We start from the raw sequence: 26354 nt of genomic DNA on the forward strand, positions 1-26354 counted from the left end.
CAGAACAGCCAAAGTTATCCTGAACAAGAAGAACAAAACTGGAGGAATCATATTCCCTGACTTCAAATTATACTACAGAGCTATAGTAACAAAAGCAGCAAGATACAGGCATAAAAACAGGCACATAGACTAATGGAATAGAACAGAGAACCCAGAAATAAATCCATACATCTACAGTAAACTCACTTTTGACAAAGGTGCCAAGAACATGTGTTGGGCAGAGGACAATCTCTTCAACAAATATTGCTGGGAAAACTAGATATCCATAGGCAGAAGAATGAAACTAGACTCCTATCTCTTGCCATAAAAAAAAAAAATTAAATCAAAATGAAATAAAAACTTCAAAAATTTTTTTTCTCTTCCGAGATGGCTGAATAGGAACAGCTCCGGTGTGCAGCTTCCAGCGCAATCGACACAGAAGATGAGTGATTTCTGAATTTCCAACTGAGGTACCAGGTTCATCTCATTGGGACTGGTTGGACAGTGGGTACAGCCCACGGAGGGCAAGCCGAAGCAGGGCGGGGCATCGCCTCACCCGGGAAGCGCAAGGGGTCGGGGATTTCCCTTTCCTAGCCAAGGGAAGCTGTGACAGATGGTACCTGGAAAAAATGGGACACTCTTGCCCAAATACTGTGCTTTTCCAATGGTCTTAGCAAACGACATACCAGGAGATTATATCCCACGACTGGCTTGGCGGGTCCCACGCCCAAGGAGCCTTGCTCACTGCTAGTGCATCAGTCGGAGATTTACCTACAAGGCAGCAGCCTGGCAGGGGGAGGGGCATACGCCATTGCTGAGGCTTGAGTAGGTAAACAAAGAGGCTGGGGAAGCTCCAACTGGGCGGAGCCCACCGCAACTCCAAAAGGCCTGCTGCCTCTGTAGACTCCACCTCTCAGGGCAGGGCATAGCTGAACAAAAGGCAGCAGAAACTTCTGCAGACTTAAACATCCCTGTCTGACAGCTCTGAAGAGAGCAGTGGTTCTCCCAGCATAGTTTGGAGAACTGACAGACTGCCTCCTTAAGTTGTCCCTGACACACCTGTAGCCTAACTGGGAGACACTTCCCAGTAGGGGCCAAATGACACCTCATACAGCCAGGTGCCCCTCTGGGACAAAGCTTCCAGAGGAAGGTTCAGGCAGCAATATTTGCTGTTCTGCAATATTTGCTGTTCTGCAGCCTCCACTGGTGATACCCAGGCAAACAGGGTCTACAGTGGACCTCCAGCAAACTCCAACAGACCTGCAGCTGAGGGACCTGACTGTTAGAAGGAAAACTAACAAATAGAAAGGAATAGCATCAACACCAACAAAAAGGACATCCACACAAAAAAAAACCCCATCTGTAGGTCACCAACATCAAAGACCAAAGGTAGATGAAACCACAAAGATGGGGAGAAAGCAGAGCAGAAAAGCTGAAAATTTTTAAAGCCAGAGTGTCTTCTCCTCCAAAGGATCATAGCTCCTCACCAGCAATGGAACAAAGCTGGACAGAGAATGACTTTGACAAGCTGACAGAAGTAGGCTTCAGAAGGTCGGTAATAACAAACTTCTCCGAGCTAAAGGAGGATGTTCGAACTCATCACAAGGAAGCTAAAAACCTTGAAAAAAAGATTAAACGAATGGCTAACTAGAATAAACAGTGTAGAGAAGACCTTAAATGACCTGATGGAACTGAAAACCATGGCACGAGAACTATGTGATGCATGCACAAGCTTCAATAGCCGATTCGATCAAGTGGAAGAAAGGGTATCAGTGATTGAAGATCAAATAAATGAAATAAAGCAAGAAGAAAAGTTTAGAAAAAAAAGAGTAAAAAGAAACGAAAAAAGCCTCCAAGAAACCTGGGACTATGTGAAAAGACCAAATCTACATTTGATTGGTGTACCTGAAAGTGATGGGGAGAATGGAACCAAGTTGGAAAACACTCTTCAGGATATGATCCAGGAAAACTTCCCCAAGCTAGCAAGGCAGGCCAACATTCAAATTCAGGAAATACAGAGAATGCCACAAAGATACTTATTGAGAAGAGCAAACCCAAGACACATAATTGTCAGATTCACCAAGGTTGAAATGAAGGAAAAAATGTTAAGGGCAGCCAGAGAGAAAGGTCGGGCTACCCACAAAGGGAAGCCCGTCAGATTAACAGCAGATCTCTACAAGCCAGAAGAGAGTGGGGGCCAATATTCAACATTCCTAAAGAAAAGAATTTTCAACCCAGAATTTCATATCCAGCCAAATTAAGCTTCATAAGTGAAGAAGAAAGAAAATCCTTTACAGATGAGCAAATGCTGAGATATTTTGTCACCACCAGGCCTGCCTTACAAGAGCTCCTGAAGGAAGCACTAAACATGGAAACGAACAACTGGTACCAGCCACTGCAAAAACATGCCAAATTATAAAGACCACTGATGCGAGGAAGAAACTGCATCAATTAAAAGGCAAAATAACCAGCGAACATCATAATAACAGGATAAAATTCACACACAACAATATTAACCTTAAATGTAAATGGCCTAATGCCCCAATTAAAAGACACAGACTGGCAAATTGGATAAAGCGTCAAGACCCATCAGTGTGCTGTATTCAGGAGACACATCTCACACGCAGAGACACACATAGGCTCAAAATAAAGGGATGAAGGAAGATCTACCAACCAAATAGCAAAAAAAAAAGCAGGGGTTGCAATCCTAACAGACTTTAAACCAACAAAAGAGACAAAGAAGGCCATTACATAATGGTAAAGGGATCAATTCAACAAGAAGAGCTAACAATCCTAAATATATATGCACCCAATACAGGCACACCCAGATTCATAAACCAAGTCCTTAGAGATTTAAAAGACAGACTCCCACACAATAATAATGGGAAACTTTAAAACCCACTGTCAATATGAGACACATCAACGAGACAGGTTAACAGGGACATCCAGGACTTGAACTCAGCTCCACACCAAGCAGACCTAACAGACATGTACAGAACTCTCCACCCCATATTGACAGAATATACATTCTTCTCAGCACCACATCGCACTCATTCCAAAATTGACCACACAGTTGGAAGTAAAGCACTCCTCAGCCAATGTAAAAGAACAGAAGTCACAACAAACTGTCTCTCAGACCACAGTGCAATCAAATTAGAACTCAGGATTAAGAAACTCACTCAAAACCACACAACTAGGATGGAAACTGAACAACCTGCTCCTGAATGACTAAAGGGTAATAACGAAATGAAGGCAGAAATAAAGATGTTCTTTGAAACCCATGAGAACAAAGACACAACACACCAGAATCTCTGGGACACATTTAAAGCAGTGTGTAGAGGGAAATTTATAGCACTAAATGCCCACAAGAGAAAGCAGGAAAGATCTAAAATTGACACCCTAACATCACAATTAAAAGAACTAGAGAAGCAAGAGCAAACACATTCAAAAGCTAGCAGAAAGCAAGAAACAATGAAGATCAGAGCAGAATTGAAGGAGATAGAGACACAAAAAACCCTTCAAAAAAATCAATGAATCCAGGAGCTGGTTTTTTGAAAAGATCAACAAAATTGATAGACTGCTAGCAAGACTAATAAGGAAGCAAAGAGAGAAGATCAAATAGATGCAATAAAAAATGATAAAGGGGATATCACCACCGATCCCAGAGAAATACAAACTACCATCAAAGAATACTATAAACACCTCTATGCAAATAAACTAGAAAATCTAGAAGAAATGGATAAATTCCTGCACACATACACCCTTCCAAGACTAAACGAGGAAGAAGTTGAATCTCTGAATAGACTAATAACAGGCTCTGAAATTGAGGCAATAATTAATAGCCTACCAACCGAAAAAAGTCCAAGACCAGACAGATCCACAGCTGAATTCTACCAGAGGTACAAAGAGGAACTGGTACCATTCCTTCTGAAACAATTCCAATCAATAGGAAAAGAGGGAATCCTCCCTAACTCATTTTATGAGGCCAGCATCATCCTGATACCAAAGCCTGGCAGAGACACAACAAAAAAAGAGAATTTTAGACCAATATCTCTGATGAACATGGATGCAAAGATCTTCAATAGAATACTGGCAAACTGAATCCAGCAGCACATCAAAAAGCTTATCCACCACGATCAAGTTGGCTTCATCCCTGGGATGCAAAGCTGGTTCAACATATGCAAATCAATAAACATAATCCATCACATAAACAGAACCAACAACAAAAACCACATGATCATCTCAATAGATGCAGGAAAGGCCTTTGACAAAATTCAGCAGCCCTTCATGCTAAAAATTCTCCATAAACTAGGTATTGATGGAACGTATCTCAAAATAATAAGAGCTATTTATGAAAAACCTACAGCCAATATCATACTGAATGGGCAAAAACTGGAAAAATTCCCTCTGAAAACTGGAACAAGACAGGGATGCCCTCTCTCACCACTGCTATTCAACATAGTGTTGGAAGTTGTAGCCAGGGCAATCAGGCAAGAGAAAGAAATAAAGGGTATTCAATTAGGAAAAGAGGAAGTCAAATGGTCCCTGTTTGCAGATGACATGAGATGATTGTATATCATCTCAGCCCAAAACCTCCTTAGCTGATAAGCAACTTCAGCAAAGTCTCAGGATACAAAATCAAAGTGCAAAAATTACAAGCATTCCTATACACCAATATCAGACAAACAGCCAAATCATGAGTGAACTCTCATTCACAACTGCTACAAATAAAATACCTAGGAATCCAACTTACAAGGGATGTGAAGGACCTCTTCAAGGAGAACTACAAACCACTGCTCAACTAAATAAAAGAGGACACAAACAAATGGAAAAACATTCCACGCTCATGGAGAGGAAGAATCAATATCATGAAAATGGCCATACTGCCCAAGGTAATTTACAGATTCAATGCCATCCCCATCAAGCTACCAATGACTTTCTTCACAGAATTGGAAAAAACTACTTTAAAGTTCATATGGAATCAAAAATAGCCTGCATAGCTAAGACAATCCTAGGCAAAAAGAACAAAGCTGGAAGCATCATGCTACTTGACTTCAAACTATACTACAAGGCTATAGTAACCAAAACAGCATGGTACTGTTACCAAAACAGATATATAGACCAATGCAATAGAGCAGAGGCCTCAGAAATAACACCACACATCTACAACCATCTGATCTTTGACAAACCTGACAAAAACAAAATATGGGGAAAGGATTCCCTATTTAATAAATGGTGCTGGGAAAACTGGCTAGCCATATGTAGAAAGCTGAAACTGGATCCCTTCCTTACACCTTATACAAAAATTAATTCGAGATGGATTAAAGACTTAAATGTTAGACCTAAAACCATAAAAACCCTAGAAGAAAACCTAGGCAATATCATCCAGGACATAGGGAATAAAGGGTATTTATTTACTGGCAAGGACTTCATGACTAAAACACCAAAAGCAATGGTAACAAAAGCCAAAATAGACAAATCAGATCTAATGAAACTAAAGAGCTTCTGCACAGCGAAAGAAACTACCATCAGAGTGAGCAGGTAACCTACAGAATGTGAGAAAATTTTTGCAATCTATCCATCTGACAAAGGGATCATATCCAGAATCTACAAAGAACTTAAACAAATTTACAAGAAAAAAACAACCCCAACAAAAAGTGGGCAAAGGATATGAACAGGCACTTCTCAAAAGAAGACATTTATGCAGCCAACAGACACATGAAAAAATGCTCATCATCACTGGTCATCAGAGATATGCAAATCAAAACCACAATGAGATACCATCTCACACCAGTTAGAATGGCAATCATTAAAAAGTCAGGAAACAACAGATGCTGGAGAGGATGTGGAGAAATAGGAATGCTTTTATACTGTTGGTGGGAGTGTAAACTAGTTCAACCATTGTGGCAGACAGTGTGGCGATTCTTCAAGGATCTAGAACTAGAAAGACCATTTGACCCAGTGATCCCATTACTAAATACCCAAAGGATTATAAATCATGCTACTATAAAGACACATGCATACGTATGTTTATTGTGGCACTATTCACAATAGCAAAGACTTGGAACAAACCCAAATGTCCATCAATGATAGACGGGATTAAGAAAATGTGGCACACATACACCACAGAATACTATGCAGCCATAAAAAAGGATGAGTTCATGTCCTTTGCAGGGACATGGATGCAGCTGGAAACCATCATTCTGAGCAAACTATCACAAGGACAGAAAACCAAACACCGCATGTTCTCACTCATAGGTGGGAATTGAACAATGAGAACACTTGGACAAAGGGCGGGGAACGTCACACCCCAGGGCCTGTCGTGGGGTTGGAAGCAGGGGGAGGGATAGCATTAGGAGAAATACCTATTGTAAATGACGAGTTAATGGGTGCAGCAAACCAACCTGGCACATGTATACCTATGTAACAAACCTGCACGTTGTGCACATGTACCCTAGAACTTAAAGTATAATAATTTTAAAAAACTTCAAATTAAGACCTCAAACTATGAAACTACTAAAAAAAAAACTAAGACAAACATACAAACAAACAAACAAACAAAAAACATTGGGGAAAATCTCCAAGACATTGGTCTGGACACAAAAATTACTTGAGTAATATCTCACAAGCAAAGACAACCAAAGCAAAATGGACAAATGGGATCACATCAAGTTAAAAAGTTTCTGCACAGCAAAGGAAACAGTCAACAAAGTGAAGAGACAACCCACAAAATGGGAGAAAATAGTTACAAACTGTCAATCTAACAAGGGATTCATAACAATATATAAAGAGCTCAAACAACTCAATAGGAAAAAAAAAAAACTAACAATCTGATTTAAAAATGGGCAAAAGGGAGTTTCTAAGGATCATGTCTGAGAGTGAGTACTTCTTTTCTTTTCTTTTTTTCTAAGGCAGAGTCTTGCTCTACCACCCAGGCTGGAGTGCAGGGGCACGATTTCGGCTAACTGCAAAGTCTGTCTCCCAGATTCAAGCAATTCTCCTGCCTCAGCCTCCTGAGTAGCTGGGGTTACAGGCGTGGGCCACCACGCCCAGCTAATTTTTGTATTTTTAGTAGAGATGGGGTTTCACCACGTTGATCAGGCTGGTCTCGAACTCCTGACCTCGTGATCTGCCTACCTTGGCCTCCCAAAGTGCTGGGATTATAAGCGTGAGCCACTGCACCCAGTTCTGATCCAGAGAAAATAGTCCCAATGAGATGGAGCCTGAAGGCATCATTGAGAGAAACTGGAATGAGATTGCTGACAGTTTTGATGATATGAACCTCTTGGAGTTCCTCCTCCATGGCATCTATGCCTATGGTTTTGAGAAGTCCTCTGCCATCCAGCAGCGAGCCACTCTTCTTGTATCAAGGGTTATGATGTGATCACTCAAGCCCTATCTGGGACTGGGAAAATGGCCACTTTTGCCTTATAAATTCTGCAGTAGATTGAATTAGATCTAAAGACTACCCAGGCCTTGGTTCTAGCACCCACTTGATAATTGGCTCAAAAGATAGAGAAGGTGGTCATGACACTAGGAGACTACATGGGTGCCTCCTGTCATGCCTGTATTGGGGGCACCAATGTGCGTGCTGAGGTGCAGAAACTGCAGGTGGAAGTTCCCCATATCATCGTGGGTATCCCTGGTCACGTGTCTGATATGCTTAACCAGAGATACCTGTCTCCCAAATACATCAAGATATTTGTACTGGACGAAGTCAATGAAATGTTAAGCCATGGATTGAAGGACTCAATCTATGATATATTCCAAAAGCTTAACAGCAACACCCAGGTGGTTTTGCTATCAGACACAAGGCCTTCAGATGTGCTTAAGGTGACCAAGAAGTTCATGAGGGACCCCATTTGGATTCCTGTCAAGAAGGAAGAGTTGATCCTGGAGGGGATCCACCAATTCTACATCAATGTGGAACATAAGGAGTGGAAGTTGAGCACATTGTGTGACTTGTATGAAACCCTGACTGTCACCCAGGCAGTCATCTTCATCAACACCGGCAAGAAGGTAGACTGGCTCGGCCGGGCGCAGTGGCTCACGCCTGTAATCCCAGCACTTTGGGAGGCCGAGGCAGGCGGATCACGAGCTCAGGAGATTGAGACCATCCTGGCTAACACAGCGAAACCTCGTCTCTCCTAAAAATACAAAAAGAAATTAGCCGGGCGTGGTGGCAGGCACCTGTAGTCCCAGCTACTCGGAGGCTGAGGCAGGAGAATGGCATGAACCCGGGAGGCGAAGCTTGCAGTGAGCCGAGATCTCACCACTGCACTCCAGCCTGGGTGACAGAGCAAGACTCTGTCTCAAAAAAAAAAAAAAAAAAAAAGAAGAAGAAGAAGGTGGATTGGCTCACTGAGAAGATGCATGCTTGGGACTTCACTGCCATGCATGGAGATATGGACCAAAGGAATGAAATGTGATCATGAGGGAGTTTTGTTCTGGCTCTCACAGAGTATTGATTAGCACTGACCTGCAGCCAGAAGCATTCATGTGCAGCAGGTTTCTTTAGTTATCAACTGTGACCTTCCCACCAACAACGAAAACTGTATCCACAGAATCGGTTGAGGTGGACGGTTTGGCCATAAGGGTGTGGCTATTAACATGGTGACAGAAGAAGACAAGAGGACTCTCTAAGAAATTGAGACCTTATACAACACCTCCATTTAGCAGATGGCCCTCAATGTTGCTGACCTCATCTGAGGGGCTATCCTGCTACCTAACCCCAGCCAGGATTCAATCATGGGAAACTGAGGAGCAGCAGGAGGCAGAAGGAAAGAGAGCCAAGGAATGGACATCCTGTAATTTTTTTTTGAATAAATGTCACTTTTTGAGGGAAAAAAAAAGGCTGAGGGGAAGATCTGAATAGGCATTTCTCAAAAGATGACATACAAATGGCAAAGAGATGTATGAAAAAGTGCTCAATATTACTGACCGTCAGCGAAAGGCAGATCAAAACTACAATGTGATATCATCTCACCACAGTTAAAATGTTTTTTATCCAAAAGACAGGCAATAACAAATGCTGGTGAGGATGTGAAGAAAAGGGAACACTTGTGCGCTGTTGGTGGGAATATAAATTAGTATAGCCACTATGAAGAACAATATGGAGGTTCCTCAAAAAACTAAAAATAGAGCTACCATATGATCTATCAATCGTACTGCTAGGTATATAACCAAAAGAAAGGAAATCAGTATATCAAAGAGATAGATACCTGTACTCCCATGTTTGTTGCAGCACTATTCACAATAGCCAGGATTTCGAAACAACCTTTATCCATTTGTCAACATACGAATGGATAAAGAATATGTGGTACATGACTATGCACTGTGGTTCACGCCTGTAATTCCAGCACTCTGGGAGGCCGGGGCAGGTGGATCACCTGAGGTCGGGAGTTCAAGACCAGCCTGACCAACATGAAGAAACTCCATCTTTACTAAAAACGCAAAATTAGCCGGGCATGATAGCGCATGCCTGTAATCCCAGCTACTCAGGAGGCTGAGGCAGGAGAATCTCTTAAACCCCAGAGGTGGAGTTTGCAGTAAGCCAAGATTGTGCCATTGCACTCCAGCTTAGGCAATAAGAGTGAAACTCCATCTCACCAAAAAAAAAAAAAAAAAAAAGAATATGTGGTACATACACACAGTGGAGTGGTATTCAGACATTAAAAAAAAAAAGAAAAGAGTCCTGTCATCTGCAACAATATGGATGGAACTGGAGGACATTATGTGTTTAAAAAAATAAGCCAGGCACAGAAAGACAAACTTCCCATTGTCTCATGCATTTATGAGAGCTAAAAATCAAAACAATTGAACTCATGATGACAGAAAATAGAATGATGCAAGTTACCAGAGGCTGGAAAGAAGGTGGGGGTGGGTAGGCAAAAGTGGGCATGGTTAATGGGTACAAAAACATAATTAGATGGAATGAATAAGATCTGGTCTTTGATAGTACAACAGGGTGACTACAGTCAACAATAATCTACTGCATTTTTTTTTTTTTTTTTGAGAAGGAGTCTCACTCTGTCTCCCAGGCTGGAGTGCAGTGGCGTGATCTCGGCTCACTGCAAGCTCCACCTCCCAGGTTCATGCCATTCTCCTGCCTCAGTCTCCCAAGTAGCTGGGACTACAGGTGCCCGCCACCATGCCCGGCTAATTTTTTGTATTTTTTTAGTAGAGACGGGGTTTCACCGTGTTAGCCAGGATGGTCTCGATCTCCTGACTTCGTGATTTGCCCGTCTCGGCCTCCCAAAGTGCTGGGATTACAGCCTTGAGCCACTGCGCCCGGCCTGCTGTGTATTTTTAAATAACTAAAGTATAACTGGAATGTTTATAACAGAAAGAAATGATAAATGCTTGAGGTGATGGATACCCCATTTACCCTGATGTGATTTTACTTACTGTATGCTTATATCAAAATATCTTGGCCAGGCACGGTGGCTCACACCTGTAATCCCAGCACTTTGGGAGGCCAAGGCAGGCGGATCATGAAGTCAGGAGTTCGAGAAGAGCCTGGCCAATATGGTGAAAACCTGTCTCTACTAAAAATACAAAACTTAGCCGGGTGTGGTGGCACACGCCTGTAGTCCCAGCTACTCGGGAGGCTGAGGCAGGAAAATTGCTTGAACCCAGGAGGCAGAGGTTGCAGTGAGCCGAGATCATACCACTGCACTCTAGCTAGAGCAACAGAGTGAGATGCTGTCAAAAAAAAAAAACAAAGCAAAAAAAAAAAACAAAAAAAAAACCTCATGTACTCCATAAATATATTAATATATATCTACTAGGTACCTGTAAAAAATAAAAATTAAAAAAAGGAGTCTTTACAAAAAGACAAATACCCCAAAATTAAAATGGATGAAGTATATAGTTAGCAAGATTTAAAAAAAAAAAGTTGTCAGTTTAGCCATCAGATTGGCAACGATTGAAAAAGCCTCAATAAAACTTAGTTTTGGGCTTGGCACGGTGACTCATGTCTGTAATCCCAGCACTTTGGGAGACCAAGGCAGGCAGACTGCTTCGGCTCAAGAGTTTGAGACCAGCCCGAGCAACATGGCAAAACCCCGCCTCTGTCAAAAATACAAAAATTAGCCAGGCGTGGTAGGTAGCACATGCCTGTGATCCCAGCTACTCGGGAGGCTAAGGTGGGAGGATCACTTGAGCCCAACAGGTGGAGACTGCAGTGAGCCAAGATTGTGCGCTCCAGCCTGGGCGACAGAGTGAGACCCTGTCTCAAAAAAATGTACATAGTTTTGCAAATTTGGTACTATCAATGGGAACATAAATGTATATGAGCCTTCTTAGTGCATTCTGGCAATCTGTATGAACATGGAAGTTCGCTTCGAGAAATTTACCCACAGAGGTAATTATAAAAGGGCAAAAAGTTAAAGGCACAAGGATATAGCAGGATTTATGAAAGAAAGCCACTGGAAGCAACTTACATGCCATCAAGAGGCTTAATTAAATAAACTAAGGTCATTAAGGATAATGTAGGTTTGTTATAGAAAGATGTTAACATTGCTAAGGAGGGAAATGTAGGTTATAAAACAGCATATATAGTATAATTCAAAATTTCACATAAATGTATATATTTATAAAGAGATTTCAGAAGGATATTTAGCAAAATGTATACAGTGATAATCTCAAGTAGAGGTAGACTGGGATAATTTCCTTTAAACATGACCACATACATGTTTATCTTCATTTTTACTTTCTACCGTGATCATCTAATGGCTTTTATGTCAGAATTATTTTTATAACTTTCTCAGCATTTTTTTGTAACTATCACTCTTAGAACTTTTTTTTTTTTTTTGAGAAGGAGTCTCACTCTGTCGCTCAAGCTGGAGTGCAATGGTGTGATCTCGGCTCACTGCAACCTCTGCCTCCCCGGTTCAAGCAATTCTCTGCCTCAGCCTCCCGAGTAGCTAGGATTACAGGTACCCACCACCACTCCCAGCTAATTTTTGTATTTTTAGTAGAGACAGGGTTTCATCATCTTTACCAGGCAGGTCAGAAAAATATTTTATGCACGTCATTTTATAGAGTATGTTACTTACACCACAATGTGGTGAACACATTCATTCACTGAAAAAACAAAAAAAAAACAAAAAAAAACTACCCTGATGCATCAAATAACTAGCATCGCTAGTAACATATTTCATACGTGTATCATTACATAATATAATACTTGCACCATAGTGTGATGAACATATTCTTTCACCGAAACAATCAGCATGATGATCATCTTTTCTGATTACTATAAACTTAATATTTTTAACTTACAAATTTTTCTGGAATTAACAAAAGATTGTTAAGAATAAGCAACCGCCAGGCACGGGGGCTCATGCCTGTAACCCCAGCACTTTGGGAGGCTGAGGTGGGCGGAGTTTGAGACCAGCCTGGCCAACATGGTGAAAACCCGTCTCTACCAAAAATACAAAAATTAGCCAGGCCTGGTATCGCGTGCCTGTAATCCCAGCTACTCAGGAGGCTGAGACAGGAGAATCGCTTGAACCTGGGAGGTGGAGGTTGCAGGAGTCGAGATCGCGCCATTGCACTCCAGCCTGGGCAACAGAGCGAGACTCTGTCTCAAAAAAAAAAAAAGAACAAGCAACTCTGTATTAACTTATTTTTGTGGGTTATAAAGAGAGTGATAATTGGAGAAGTACAACTGACAAAGAAACCTAATAAACAGGACATAAAAGGAAGCCACTTGCCTTCCTCAGGTTAAGCTATAATTTGATTCATTTATGAGGCACAGGAAGGACAAGTATTTTCACTCCATCTTTTTGTGCTGGGTAATATTACACAATAATATGTATTAAAAAGCCATTTATCTGAAATGAAATGTATTCTTGAAACCTATCTACAAATGTAACAAACAAAACCTTTAACCCAAAACATTCTTCTATATAAACCTAGGAACACACCCAAGTGAGTATCACCAGTAAAGTTCCCTAGATTCTGCAGAAATGACAAACTAGGAACAAAGCAATATATTTTCATGCCCTCATAAATTATCAAATGAGCCTCCCCAAAAATCACAGAAGCAGGGTCATACGGAGAGTCTTTTGCTAGTTTGCCCTCCACTCCCAAACAGGCTAAGTCACTTAAGATACAGATGTGGATAAAAATAATTTTGTACAATGCCATTCTTTAGCCACTAGGTTTCCCACGTTTGGGGTTTACAAAATCTATAAAACCATAGGGTTATGGAATGCAAATAAAATCTGACCCTAAATAATCTTTTTCTTTACCATTGCTGACATTCCTCAAAACCCTAGATCTTTTCTTTCAAAATAATGAAAATTAGCAGGAGGCTCATCAACAACAGACTCCCAGGGTCTCACTGTCAATAAAATCGGTGCCATGAAACCATCAGTGTGCTTCTGGGGAAGAGTCTCTAAGTGGAAACGTAATACACAAAAGGATGATAAACGTTAAAATGTTTTCCTAATTGGGGGAAAAAATTCAACAGCTATTGAAAAAATTCAATAGCTAAAATTCAACAGCTAAATTCAACCAGTAAAAGGCTGCCTTTTATTGAACTGTCATGCTATCTCTCCAACAGGCAGGCAGTGGAGACATTCTAAGAGCATTACCTTTAGGAGGAAAATACGACTTGCTTTCAGCTTTGTGAGGCCAGTCTACCACGAGAGGTCCAAACCTGCGAAAGCTGGCAGTGATCTCATCTACAAAACAAAGAAAGAATCTTAGCAAAAGAGAAAAAAATATTGCAATCAGAAAACCAGAATAGCACAAAACATGTCTTTTTAGTTTAAAAAAATGTTTTGAGGGTTGTTTTCTAAAGCATTTTTACAGAAGTGAAACCTACTAAGTGAAATACCATTGCTTGGGTGTACATTTGGTTATTCATTTTTAATCATGTAAAGTGTGTTTCTAACTATAATTCATTTCTTTTCACTGCCAATAAACTTGACATAAAGAATTTGGAAGAAAAATATCTCATATTAAACTAAGGTGACTTCTATGTCAAATAGATTCTAAAAATAGGAATGTTCTCTGATTTTTAGGAAGAAAGTAAGATACAGAAAATATTTAAAATATGGTTTCACTTGTATGGAACCTCTAAGATTATTTAAGAAATAGATATGATTCTTTTGGTGAGGAGTAGGGGCAATAAGTAGGTAATTCCATTGAGTGATAAGAAAATGTTGACAGCCAATACTATCTTTAATAACTACATATTACATACCCTATATAGAAAATATATCAAAAATTATAGATCAACACATTTATATTTTCCTTCTGACATATGACCCAAAGCAGAGGTTATAACCTGGCTCCTACTCAGGTTTAGGGTACCACTTTCTCAGCCATGATCTTAAGAATTGTCTTGAAGAAAATCTAATCAATAGATGAGATTAATATGAATCCAAGAACAATTTGGAGGAAAATAAGCATTCAGCTATGTATAACTTTAATGTAGTTAGTCTAAAATAACACTACTTTTTGAGACTTTTCTCCTCTCACCATGAAAAAAGGAAATCATGATAAATTAGAAGTGTGTCATAGCCAGAAAAATGCTGGAAAAACAAGACTGTTAGAATATCAGACAGTATTTTTATATCAGACCCAAAGCCTACTGGAACTAGAGTTGTTTTTTGCTTAAGTTAACTTTGTCACAATTTTATTTCATTCATCCTTTCAACAAATATTTATTGACAACTTACTGTGTGCTAAAATAAACTGGCTTTAGGCATAAGTGAACACTCACTTTTGGACTGATAGCATCTCAAAACTATTATTAAGAAAAATTCAAATTCATTTTCATTCTTTTAAAGAGGGGGATTATGCTTTTTTAAATAGGTATTTGTTTTTATTTATTTATTTACTTATGAGACAGGGTTTCACTCTGTCACCCAGGCTGGAGTTCAGTGGTGTGGTCACAGCTCACTGTAACCTCAAACTCCTGAGCTCAAGTGACTTTCCACCTCAGTCTCCCAAGTAGCTGGGAATACAGGCATGCACCACCATACCCGGCTAATCTTTTTATTTTGTAGAGACAGGGTCTTGCTATGTTGCCCAGGCTGGTTTTGAACCCCTGGGCTCAAGTAATCCTCCCACCTTGGCCTCCCAAAGGACTGGGATTACAGGCATGAGCCACTGCACTGGCCAGTATTTATATTAAAATGTGAGATGGTCTGGTGTGATGGACATAAGCAAAAGCTCTGGAATCTAATTGAATTTGAGTTGTAACTGCACCATCAGCTATATAACCCTGAACAAATTATTTCTCTCTGATCCTCAGTTTCCTTATCTATAAAATGGAGATGCTAGGATATCCTTATAAGATAGCTATGAGGATTAAATGAGATAATGTAACATGAAGTACTTAGTACAATAATAGACTATTACTTTCTAATCTACCAAATAGCCTCACCTCCTATACACTAAGATATAAATGTCCTAAAGTTGACTTGGAGAGGAGAGGCAGGGTCAGAACACACAAAGAACAAACTCAGCCTTTGCAAAATCATTAATGAATGCATAGTACCTTCATCAATATCAGGAGGAAGGCCTCCAACAAACACCTTTCTAGAGTAGCGTTCTACTCGTTCCCCATTTTGACAGCGAGTGGGAGAACTTAAGCCAGATGACAAGGCCTGATCGCCGTGGCTGTCGTCCAGGAAGGCATCTTCAAAGGGAAAGAGAGAAGATCGACCTGAAACAAATGTGGGAGTTTCTATAATTAAAATGATTTTCTAGGACAATAAATGCTCTCTTAGAAGCCCGAAGTGCAGAGAGAAGCATACAAAACAAAAGTGTCCTGAGCTGTGACTTTTCCAAGATTACCAGGACTGAAGATTACCAGATCTAGATAACTTTTTATCATCATTTTTGTGTGAGGGTATGCACAGCCTTGGGACGACCAGATTGCTAACTAAAGAAAAAGAATCGTCCAGGTGGGCATGGTGGCTCATGCCTGTAATCCCAGCACTTTGGGAGGCTGAGGTGGGTGCATCACCTGTCAGGAGTTCGAGACCAGCCTGGCTAACATGGCAAAACCCTGTCTCTACTAAAAATATAAAAATTAGCCAGACATGGTGGTGCATGCCTGTAATCCCAGCTACTCAGGAGGCTGAGGCAGGAGAATCGCTTGAACCCAAACCCGGGAGGTGGAGGTTGCAGTGAGCCAAGATCGTGCCATTGCACTATAGCCCGAGTGACAAGAGTGAAACTCAGTCTCAAAAAAAAAAAAAAAAAAAAAAAAAAAGCATCAAAATTTCAGTGGTTTCCTTGCTAAAAAATCACTACATTTTACTCATTCAGTCTCTATCATAGCTACTAGGAGTATATTCAGCAGCTTTTCTTTCTTTAGTCATTTCTTAAAATAAATGGACAAAGTAATCTCTATCCACAGATTTTTACCTGCTCTTTACAGTATCCTCAGAGGTTTAGTTCTAAAGAGTGGTCCTGATAGCCAAGGGAATACAAAACTGGTGACAGAGGCTGATAACTTCTTTTCTAATAGCAGAACTAAAGATCATCAAGTTTTCCTTGTCATTCCAAGCTACTCCAATTTGGAAATAAACATATGCAATAATAAAGGACAGGGTAAATAAATGAAAACACATAACTTAAGATGTGGGAGTATAAATGTGGATGTGGTTATGAAACCCTTAACCCTACCAATTTAGGCTATATTTTATATCACTCAAAAAATATATAAAAAGAAATGAAAAAAGAATTATTTTCATTAACTTTAAAGCCAAATAAAGTTTGTAGAGCAAAAGTACCTACTCACTCCACATGACTATAAGAAAGATACCACAGTTAGAGTCAGCAGTAAATTTACCAGCAGTAAATGTAATACAATAATGCCATTTGGCATTACAAAATAAAATCTAAATTTAAAATCAAATATATTTCCTGTTTGAGTCAGTGACTTCCTAGTAAAACTTTCCACTAGGTTCCACTCTAAAAATGAATCATTAGAGCACACTAACTTTTGGGGGGGAAAGGAAAATTCCCCTCTAAAGTAAATTCATATACTCTTAAAAAAAAAAAAAAAAAAAAAAAAGAGCAGTGTCTTCCCCATTTAGTCTATCCATCTTTATTTCCCTGAAACCTAGGTTTTTTGTGTCACAACAGCCATTCTATCAATAGCCCTTAGAAAAATACTGAACATGTAATTCTTTTACAAAAAAGTTAAAGTTATTAATATAACTCTGGTTATTTCGTGAACAACTCAGTTAGTGTAAGAAAGACACTGTTATAATGCTAGGAGTTAAATAAAAAGACCAAAGAATTTTTTGTTCAGTTTTCCCCAGCTTAGCTACAAAGAAACAGAACAAAATCTGTCATCTCATGCCACCTATCTTTTTTAGCCTGGCAGCAACAAACAATAGACAGTAAATTCTCATCCCTTGATGTTTGTTTTGATCACTGGGGGTGAAAGAAATACATTTGCAGCAACTATAAGCAAAAAGAGCTTCCCAAAAACATCCAGTGACATTCTCCTAGAGCTGACAGGTTTGCTTTATTCCATAGACCACACTCAGTGAATTACATGCCTACTCAGTGTCAGGCACATGCGCAAATCAGCATTTCCCACTGAGTGTTCCTAACTCCACCTCTTACCTTCAACACTAGTAACATTAGATACTCAGAAAACAAGAGCTGGGGAAGGGGAAAATAAATAAGCTGGGAAAAAAAATGCATATGTTATGCCTTTCCACCTCAGAAAATAAAAGGCTATGAAAAGTTCTACAGTAAAGAAACATTAACTGGCCAGGCATGGTGGCTCATGCCTGTAGTCCCAGCACTTTGGGAGGCCGAGGCAGGTGGATCACTTGATTCCAGGAGTTCAAGACCAGCCTGGGCAACATGGTGAACCCCGTCTCTACAAAAAATACAAAACTTAGCCGGGCATGGTCATGCATATCTGTAGTCCCAGCTACTGGGGAAGCTGAGGTGGGAGGATCACTTGAGTCCAGAAGGTAGAGGTTGCAGTGAGCTGAAGACCGCACCACTGCACACCAGCCTGGGTGACACAGTGCGACCCCGTCTCAAAAAAAAAAAAATTGCCGGGCGTGGTGGCTCACGCTTGTAATCCCAGCACTTTGGGAGGCCGAGGCGGGCAGATCATGATGTCAGGAGATCAAGACCACGGTGAAATCCCGTCTCTACTAAAAATACAAAAAATTAGCCGAGCGTGGTGGTGGGCACCTGTAGTCCCAGTTACTCGGAGATGCTGAGGCAGGAGAATGGCGTGAACCCAGGAGGCGGAGCTTGCAGTGAGCCAAGATGGCGCCACTGCACTCCAGCCTGGGCACAGAGCGAGACTCTGTCTCAAAAAAACCAAAAACCAAAAAACAAAAAAAACCAACATTAATTTACGCCAGCATTACCCAGATGTTAAAGTAACCTTTCACTATACAAAACTCAGTGGAAAACACTTGAGGAAATATTCACCCATATTTCAGTGACACCGAACAAATAAGATACTTCCTTGCCAAAGAAATCACAGTCTGGTGGGGGAGACAGGCGAGTACATAAATAATTATAAAACAGATACGCTAAGAGAAGACTTTACCAAGTGACACAAGAGCACAATTTACTACCCTTCTGGAGATGGGCGGGGAGAGATTTTTAGAGTATTTTCACAGGAGGGCAATTTTGAGCAGAATCTTGTCAGAATGGGAATTTCTGAAGTAAAAGAACAAGAAGCCACAGAGCAAGTACTGTCAAAACAGCTCTTGATCTTTCCCTCCAAAATTGCTCCTTCTCTAGTAGTCCCTAAACTCTCAATAAAAATGCTGATTATCCACACTGGATTCAATCCAGAAACCTAGAAATCATCCTTGGCATCTCCCTTTCTCTTACACTCCATGTCAAATCCATCTCTTGAATTAGTCTTAAATAGTCTGTTTAGTCTACTGACTTTTACCTTGTACCCCACAATGCTTTCTCCACAAAACAGCCAAAGGTACCATTGTCAAACATTAATTTGAACATGTAAGCACACTCCTCATCCCATCCTCAAAAGCCCTCAATGATTTCCCATTACTTTTTGGATAAATTTTTAAAAAATTACTGTCAACTGCAAGACCTCTGCACACCTCTTCTACATCACAGTTGCTGCCTCTCCCTCTTGCTCACTAACTGCCAATCACACAGACCTCTTTCGTATTTCCGATTATTCCTCCTTGCTGCAGGCCATGAGGACAATGTGTTCCCTCTACCTAAAACAAACATACCCTTTTCAACTCTCCAATTTTCTAATTAATTCCTACTAATTCTTCAGGTCTCAGCTGAAAAGTCTTCCTCAGGTCAAACTCTCCTAAGCCTTTAGATTAGGTTAGATTCCCTTTTCTATCCACACACAGCTCCCTGTACTTCTCCTTCCTAACACTTTCCCCAAGGACCATTATACCATTTGGATGCGTTTTTATTGAGTATCTCTTTCCCTAACCCTATTAAATTGAAAACTCTATTAGGATGGGACCAATTTAATCTTGTTCACCACTGTATCTTCCTGCCCTAATTAGGTCACATAAAAGGCACACCAAAAATGTTAAATATGAGGCAGCATCCAGGGAAGGAAAACAGTATGTGCAAAAGCATGTGGCTGCAAATCTATGATGAAACACAATACACAGGTGTGAGAATGACAGAGATGTAATCATGTCCTAGAAAACTGAGACCTTTCCTATTGCTTTTTTTTTTTTTTTTTTTTTTTTGAGACGGAGTCTCGCTCTATCGCCCAGGCTGGAGTGCAGTGGCGCAATCTCAGCTCACTGAAAGCTCCGCCTCCCAGGTTCACGCCATTCTCCTGCCTCAGCCTCCTGTGTAGCTGGGACTACAGGCACCCACCACCACACCCAGCTAGGTTTTTTTTTTTTTGTATTTTTAGTAGAGACGGGGTTTCACCGTGTTAGCCAGGATGGTCTCGATCTCCTGACCTCGTGATCCGCCCGTCTCGGCCTCCCAAAGTGCTGGGATTATAGGCGTGAGCCACCGTGCCTGGCCTCCTATTGCTTTTATTTGGTCAGGCATTAATGTTCTACATTACAAAATGGAAAAAATTATTTTCCCACTTTTCGAATTTAATATTTATTTGAATACTGTTTTTTTTTGTTTTGTTGTTGTTGTTGTTGTTGTTGTTGTTTGAGACAGAGTCTCGCTCTGTCACCCAAGCTAGAGTGCAGTGGCACAATCTTGGCTCACTGCCACCTCTGCCTCCCAGGTTCAAAGGATTCTCCTGCCTCAGCCTCCCCAGTAGCTGGGATTATAGGCATGTGCCACCACACCCGGCTTATTTTTCTATTTTTAGTAGAGACAGGGTTTCGCCAAGTTGGCCAGACTGGTCTCGAACTCCTGACCTCAAGTGATCTGCCTGTCTCTGCCTCCCAAAGTGCTGGGATTACAGGTGTGAGCCACTGTGCCCAGCTCTAATAGTAGCTTTTTTTGAACTACACTAACTCCATAGAGACCATGATATTCTCACCCAATCGATCTTCTGTCCTGTCAGAATGACTTCTCTAAGATATCTATGACCATGTTAGTCCTCTAACCAAAATCCTACCATAACTTCTATTACTTCCACCAACATTTTGAACTTAGGGAGGGGGTGGATGAGGTGAGAGTCTGAAGAAATCTGTGACTGTCCAGATGAGACATGAGGAAGTCTTGAATCAGAGCAGTGAAAGAGAAGAAGCAGATGTGGAAGACATTCTGGCACAAAAAGAACTTTCTGCATGGTCAACATAACCACAGCTCAGAGTATTTTGGCAAAGAAAACAAAATCAAGAGTTGTAAAAATTTGGACAGTTTTATTAAGTGGTTATGGGTAATTAAGAAATTTCCCAAGGTTTTAAAACCAAACCTCTGTCTATTAGTATTGAGAGTACTAGAGACTTTAGCAATACAATAAAGTTGCCCTTGGAAATGAAACTGCTAAGAACTAACGCATAAATGATATTTCTCTAAGTGTGGGTAATAATTAAGAATATAGGTATGAGAGCCCAATCGCTAGATCTACTAATCTGAATCTGTGGGGGTCAGGCTTGAAAATCTGAATTCACACAAATTTCCCCAGTGATTCCTATGCTCAAGTTTAAGAATCACTGAGGTGGAGATTATTTGTCTGCTACAGGCAGCCATTAAAAGAGATATTTTGTGTGAAGTATATGCAGCCCTGGGAAATATCCGAGTTCAATCAAGTTAAGGAAAGTATATTCTCAACACTGGAATGTAAAATCTATAACCTACTCATCCTTACTGTAACGTGACTGCCTGAAGTGTTGGCAGAACAAGAAGTCTGCAGAAAGGATTTAAAAGACAGAATTGTAGAGTAAGAGCTTGTAGTGTTTACCCAGTGCAGACCAACAGGAGATACGATAACTTTATCATACTATGTAGGCTTATTCCTCCAGGGGACAGAATGGTTCACCTGGTATTTCCAGAGCTTGAAAATAATCTATTTCCCTCTGCTCGCTCTCTCTCTCATTTTTTTTTTTTAAATATAGAGATGGGGTCTCACTAGGTTGCCCAGGTTGGTCTTGAATCCTGGGCTCTAGTGATCTTCCTGCCTGGGCCTCCCAAAGTGCTGGGATCACAGGCATGAGCCACCGCTTCTGGCCCCTATGCTCTTATTATAAGCTCTTGAAGGACTATTGTTAAATTCAGGACTCTGCTATTGTGAAGGGGTGATTCTTGAGCTTGTAGACAGTCAGTTACTGAAATTTTATTTCTATATACATCCAGCTCATGAGAAAACAGTGGTATTCTGATTTGTCCAGTAATCCCTTGAGAGGGTGGTATTCATGCATTCATTTGATTGGCATAAATCCATCTCCAAAACAAATCATCCCTGAGAAGTCGGGAAAATTTTAGTTCCTGGACATGTGTTACTAGAAACTGAAAATTTAAGAGGCTGCACCTAAATAGTGCCCCAAGAGGAGTCTTGCTTCACTAACTAGCATCTCTCTGACATATTTCTTTTTTTTAAGGAAAACATTTCCAATACCAAAATGTGTTAAGCAAGCCACATTACTTATCAAAAATTATATTTCTATGTGAGGAGAATATAAATCTGCTTTAGAACACCATGATACTGCCACATAAAATATGTATATTCAATATTTCAATAAAAGCAGGAGAAAGGTTTCTCAAATGCTGCAAGTTGGCCATTTGGCTTTCCACCAATGGTCTGGTTCTCTGATATCTATTTCAATTACTATCTACAATTAGTTTGTGGTCCAGTAATTGGACAAATCATCTCTGAATGTGGAGATGGCTTAAAACCAAACGAGCTTGTAGGAAAAGTGCCAAATAGAAGACTTGCAAAGCATTAGTTAAGCATGGAAGGCTTGTCCAAGATAATTCCTCCCCAGAAGGTTCCCTTTCCTTCAGCAAATGATGGAAAAACAAAAGTCTATTGGCCAAACTATGCTGTCAAAGCTGCTAGGACCTCACCTCTGAGCTCCCACCAAGGCCTCTGCCATCACTCCAGCAGCTCCAGGGTACCTCTGGCCCAGCACTTCTATTCCAAGCCTGACTCTTTTCATTTTAGTCTTGCAAGTAGCTCAGAAATCAGTCACTTTGGGGGTTTAAGAAAAAGGAATTATGAGGCATAACTCCCTCATAAAATACATATATATTCCCTAGAAGTCAAGATAGTTTCCAGCCTAGTGTCCAGTATGTGATTTTGAACAAAAAACATTTCACTTATGGTCTCATTTGCATAATGAGAGAGTTTAACTAGATGACAGGCTTTCAGATCCCTGCGGACAGGAGAATCCCTTTTATTACACAGAAATCTTACATAAATATAGATTTACTTCATATTAATATCTGGTATTTCTTAGGCATCACAAACTTAATGTGTTTACAAGTGAACTTTTGACATCTACCTTAAACTTATTCTCTCCCAGTCCCATTTCAATATGTGGCATTACAATTAACCCAATCACTCAAGCCAGAATCTCAAAATCATTTCTGAGTTTTCCTTCTTATTTACTCTCCAAGGTTAATTCAGCAACCTGACACCATCTGTTAAATGCCACTGTTGATCCCATTCTCCAAGATATATCTTTAATTTGTTCACTTCTCTCCAACTCCACGGCCATCACCCTATCCTAACTATCCTCATCTCATGCTTAATATCGCCTCCTAACCAGGCAACCCACTTCTCTTTCCACTCCACTCCAAACAGCAACCAGATGTGCTCTTTTAAAAAACATAAATCCAATCATTTGACCTTGCTTTAAAGCTTCAAAGATTTCCTCTTGTACTTGGACCAAGTTCAAAATCCTTACCAGGAGCTAATGTCCAGCAAGATCAGATTCTTTCTTTCCTCCAAACTCATCTTAAGACATACTCCTCCATCACCTACCAAGTATCAGCCATTCTAGGCTTCCTCAAAGTAAGCCCTTTCTTGCCTGAAGCCTTTTTTTTTTTTAAAGAAACATGACTTTTTCAAAATATAATTCTCATATTATACAATTGATCCATTTAATCCAAATTGATCCATTTAATCCATTAGCAGTCCCTCTTCGTTTTCCCCCAATCTCTCAGCCCTAGGCGACCACTAATCCCCGTTTTGTCTCAATACATCTGTCTATTCTGGACACTTCATATAAACGGTATCACACAAATATGTGACTTTTGAGATTGGCTTCTTTCACTTAGTGTAATGTTTTCGAGGTTTATGTTGTAGCATGTATCTGTACTTTGCCTCAAGCCTTTTACAAATGCAGTTCCTTCCACCTTCCCCTTTTAAACTAGCTATCTGTCTCATAATACCTGAAATTCCCTTTAAAATATTCCTGGGGAGAAAGGGAAGAGAATACATGAAACAAAACTGGCAAAAATGCTGATAATAATTGAAGCTGATGATGGATATATTGGTGGTCATTAAAGTATTCTATATTTGTATATATCTGAAAATTTCCTTAATAAAAAAAAAAGTTTTAGATAGCTGTCCCTCCATCCTTTCAGTTTGTTTAAATATCACCTCTTCAGAGGTGACCTCCCTACCTTGGAGGGACTCCCCTATTCTTTTCTGCCTAGTATGTATCACGACTGTTAAGAATAAAAATATTAGTTTCACTTATTTATTCTCTCTCTCCCTACTAGACTGACCATTAAGCAATGTCAGAGACCACATCTGGAGTCTAGTACAATACAGGTATGAAAACACTCAATGAGCAAAATTTGGGTGTAAGGCCCAGAAAATCCCTCCTTCAGTCTTTCTTTTGGTCCCTCCCAGATTAACTTCCCATAAAAGTGAAAAACTAGTCATCTTCCCCTCACTATTGTCTGTGCTCAAATTTTCCTATTACTATGAGCAGTAACATTTTCAGATATTATAACCATGAACATTCAGAAAATTCTCCGATTCATGTCCATGTTTTATTCTAGAATCATCCATACCCTTAAACAAGCAAGCTCATACAACTGGATTTGAATTAGCAGGATGGTATGCTTCTAGCATGGTCTCACTGGAATAGCTGATCTCTCTTCCCTTAAGCAGGCTTTTGACAGAAATACTCAACTTCAACTCAGCACACAAGTTTGTCTGATTGGATTTTAGAACTTTTGTTATCAATTAAGTAACCAATTAATATCAATATATTTTTATGAACTAAATATATGCAGGAGTACATTTATAGCAGTAACTCTAATCATTCTTTGTATTTTTCCATTTGCATTGTTTAAAGGACCTTTTATATTCTCCTTACTGATCTATAACTAGGAAATTCTGTTAAACATCAAAAATACTGGCATGAGCCAGGTATGGTGGCTCACGCCTATAATCCGAGCACTTTGGGAGGCTGGGGTGGGCAGATCCCCTGGGGTCAGGAGTTTGAGACCAGCCTGGCCAACAAGGAGAAATCCCATCTCTACTAAAAATACAAAAACTAGCCAGGCATGGTGGTGCGTGCCTGTAATCCCAGCTACTCTGGGGGGCTGAGGCAGAAGAATTGCTTGAACTTAGGAAAGTGGAGGTTGCAGTGAGCCGAGATTGCGCCACTGTACTCAAGCCTGGGCAATGAAACGAGACTCCATCTCAAAAAGCAAAAAACAAAAACAAAAATACTGGCATAGCCAACATGTCTACTTATGGACAAGAGTGTCACGGAGACCATAAAAACTCATACTCATGTAAATGAAAAGCACAATATAAATATGTAGGCAAAAATCTTAAATGACACTACCTGGTAGACTAGTTGTATTTTCTCATTTGCATTGTTAAAAGGACCTTTCATATTCTCCTTACTGCTCTATAACTAGGAAATTCTGTTAAACATCAAAAATACTGGCATAGCCAACATGTCCACTTATGGACAAGAGTTTCATGGAGACCATAAAAATTCATTCTCATGTGAAATGAAAAGCACAGCATATATTAAATGTGTAGGCAAAAGTCTTAAGTGACACTACCTGGTAGACTAGTTTCTAACAGCGGTTGCAGTTGTATAGGAAGACACATATTAAAGCTTATCAAAGGCAGAATACTACCAAAGAAAAATGGTAAGATTCTTTGGTGTGATTCTTATTCCACAAATGAAATCAAGGTTTGTCTACTGGAACAAAATAAAAATAGATATAAATTGGGTATTTTTAAACTATACATAACTGATATTTATTTTCAAATCTTATTCTTTTACATATAATTCTTCTCATTTCTCATTATTACTGCTTCAACTACATTACTAGAAGCACTTGGTTTGCTAAGAGTCCACCTTCAATGCCCCCATCCAAGCCTTGAGCTGATGTTCAAGTTATCTCCTGCTTTCATTACTTTATCATAAAACCCTCTTTCTAAAGCCTGACAATATCTGTGTCCAGGAGTTTCACTTTCTGTTTCAAAAACATTCATTAAGGCAGCATAGATCGTCTTACTACCAGCTTCTCCTCTCCAGCTGGCCCCACAGCATACACTCAGAGATATGTACTCTAAGCATCTGGTCATGGCAATCTCATCTTTAAGCTTTCTTCTAAGGAGAAATACATACTAGAATGTCTTGCTTCCCATTCCTATTCCATTATCCAAATAGGTCCTGAAATACTACTTATCCCAGGAAACTTTTCACACTTATCAGGAGAGGTGTAAAAGTCCACTGGCCAATAGAACTCAAAACTTTCACATACATTACATTCCCTTTTTTTCTGTTCCTAGAAAATTTACCAACATGGCCAGGTGCGGTGGCTCATGTCTGTAGTCCCAGCATGTTGGGAGACGTGCGGATGGCTTGAGGCCAGGAGTTCAGGACCAGCCTAGCCAATATGGTGAAACCCCATGTCTACTAAAAATACAAAAATTAGCCAGGTATGGTGGTGCAAGCTTGTAGTCCCAGCTCCTTGGGAGGCTGAGGCAGGAGAATCGCTTGAACCCATTA

The 26354-nt window shown here is 40.2% G+C and overlaps 1 protein-coding gene and 1 pseudogene across 17 annotated transcripts in view; one reads left to right on the top strand and one right to left on the bottom strand.

The window, feature by feature from the left end:
- CPEB3 (cytoplasmic polyadenylation element binding protein 3) overlaps positions 1-26354 on the bottom strand; it is a 243785-nt gene that overhangs the window by 88298 nt on the left and 129133 nt on the right. For all 17 annotated transcript variants that reach the window (XR_012417948.1, XM_045361193.3, XM_074002203.1 and 14 more), the window contains 2 exons: positions 15500-15667; positions 13584-13673 (listed from right to left, as the gene is read on the bottom strand). Coding sequence is in view for 16 of the 17 variants with exons in the window: in XM_045361193.3 (XP_045217128.1) it covers positions 13584-13673; positions 15500-15667 (258 nt within the window). In the remaining variant the exon portion in view is untranslated. The remainder of the gene's footprint in view (positions 1-13583; positions 13674-15499; positions 15668-26354) is intronic.
- On the top strand, positions 7196-8260 carry LOC102127069 (eukaryotic initiation factor 4A-I-like; annotated as a pseudogene).

Source organism: Macaca fascicularis, chromosome 9 (genome assembly GCF_037993035.2).
Source record: "Macaca fascicularis isolate 582-1 chromosome 9, T2T-MFA8v1.1".
NCBI classification, from domain to species: domain Eukaryota; kingdom Metazoa; phylum Chordata; class Mammalia; order Primates; family Cercopithecidae; genus Macaca; species Macaca fascicularis.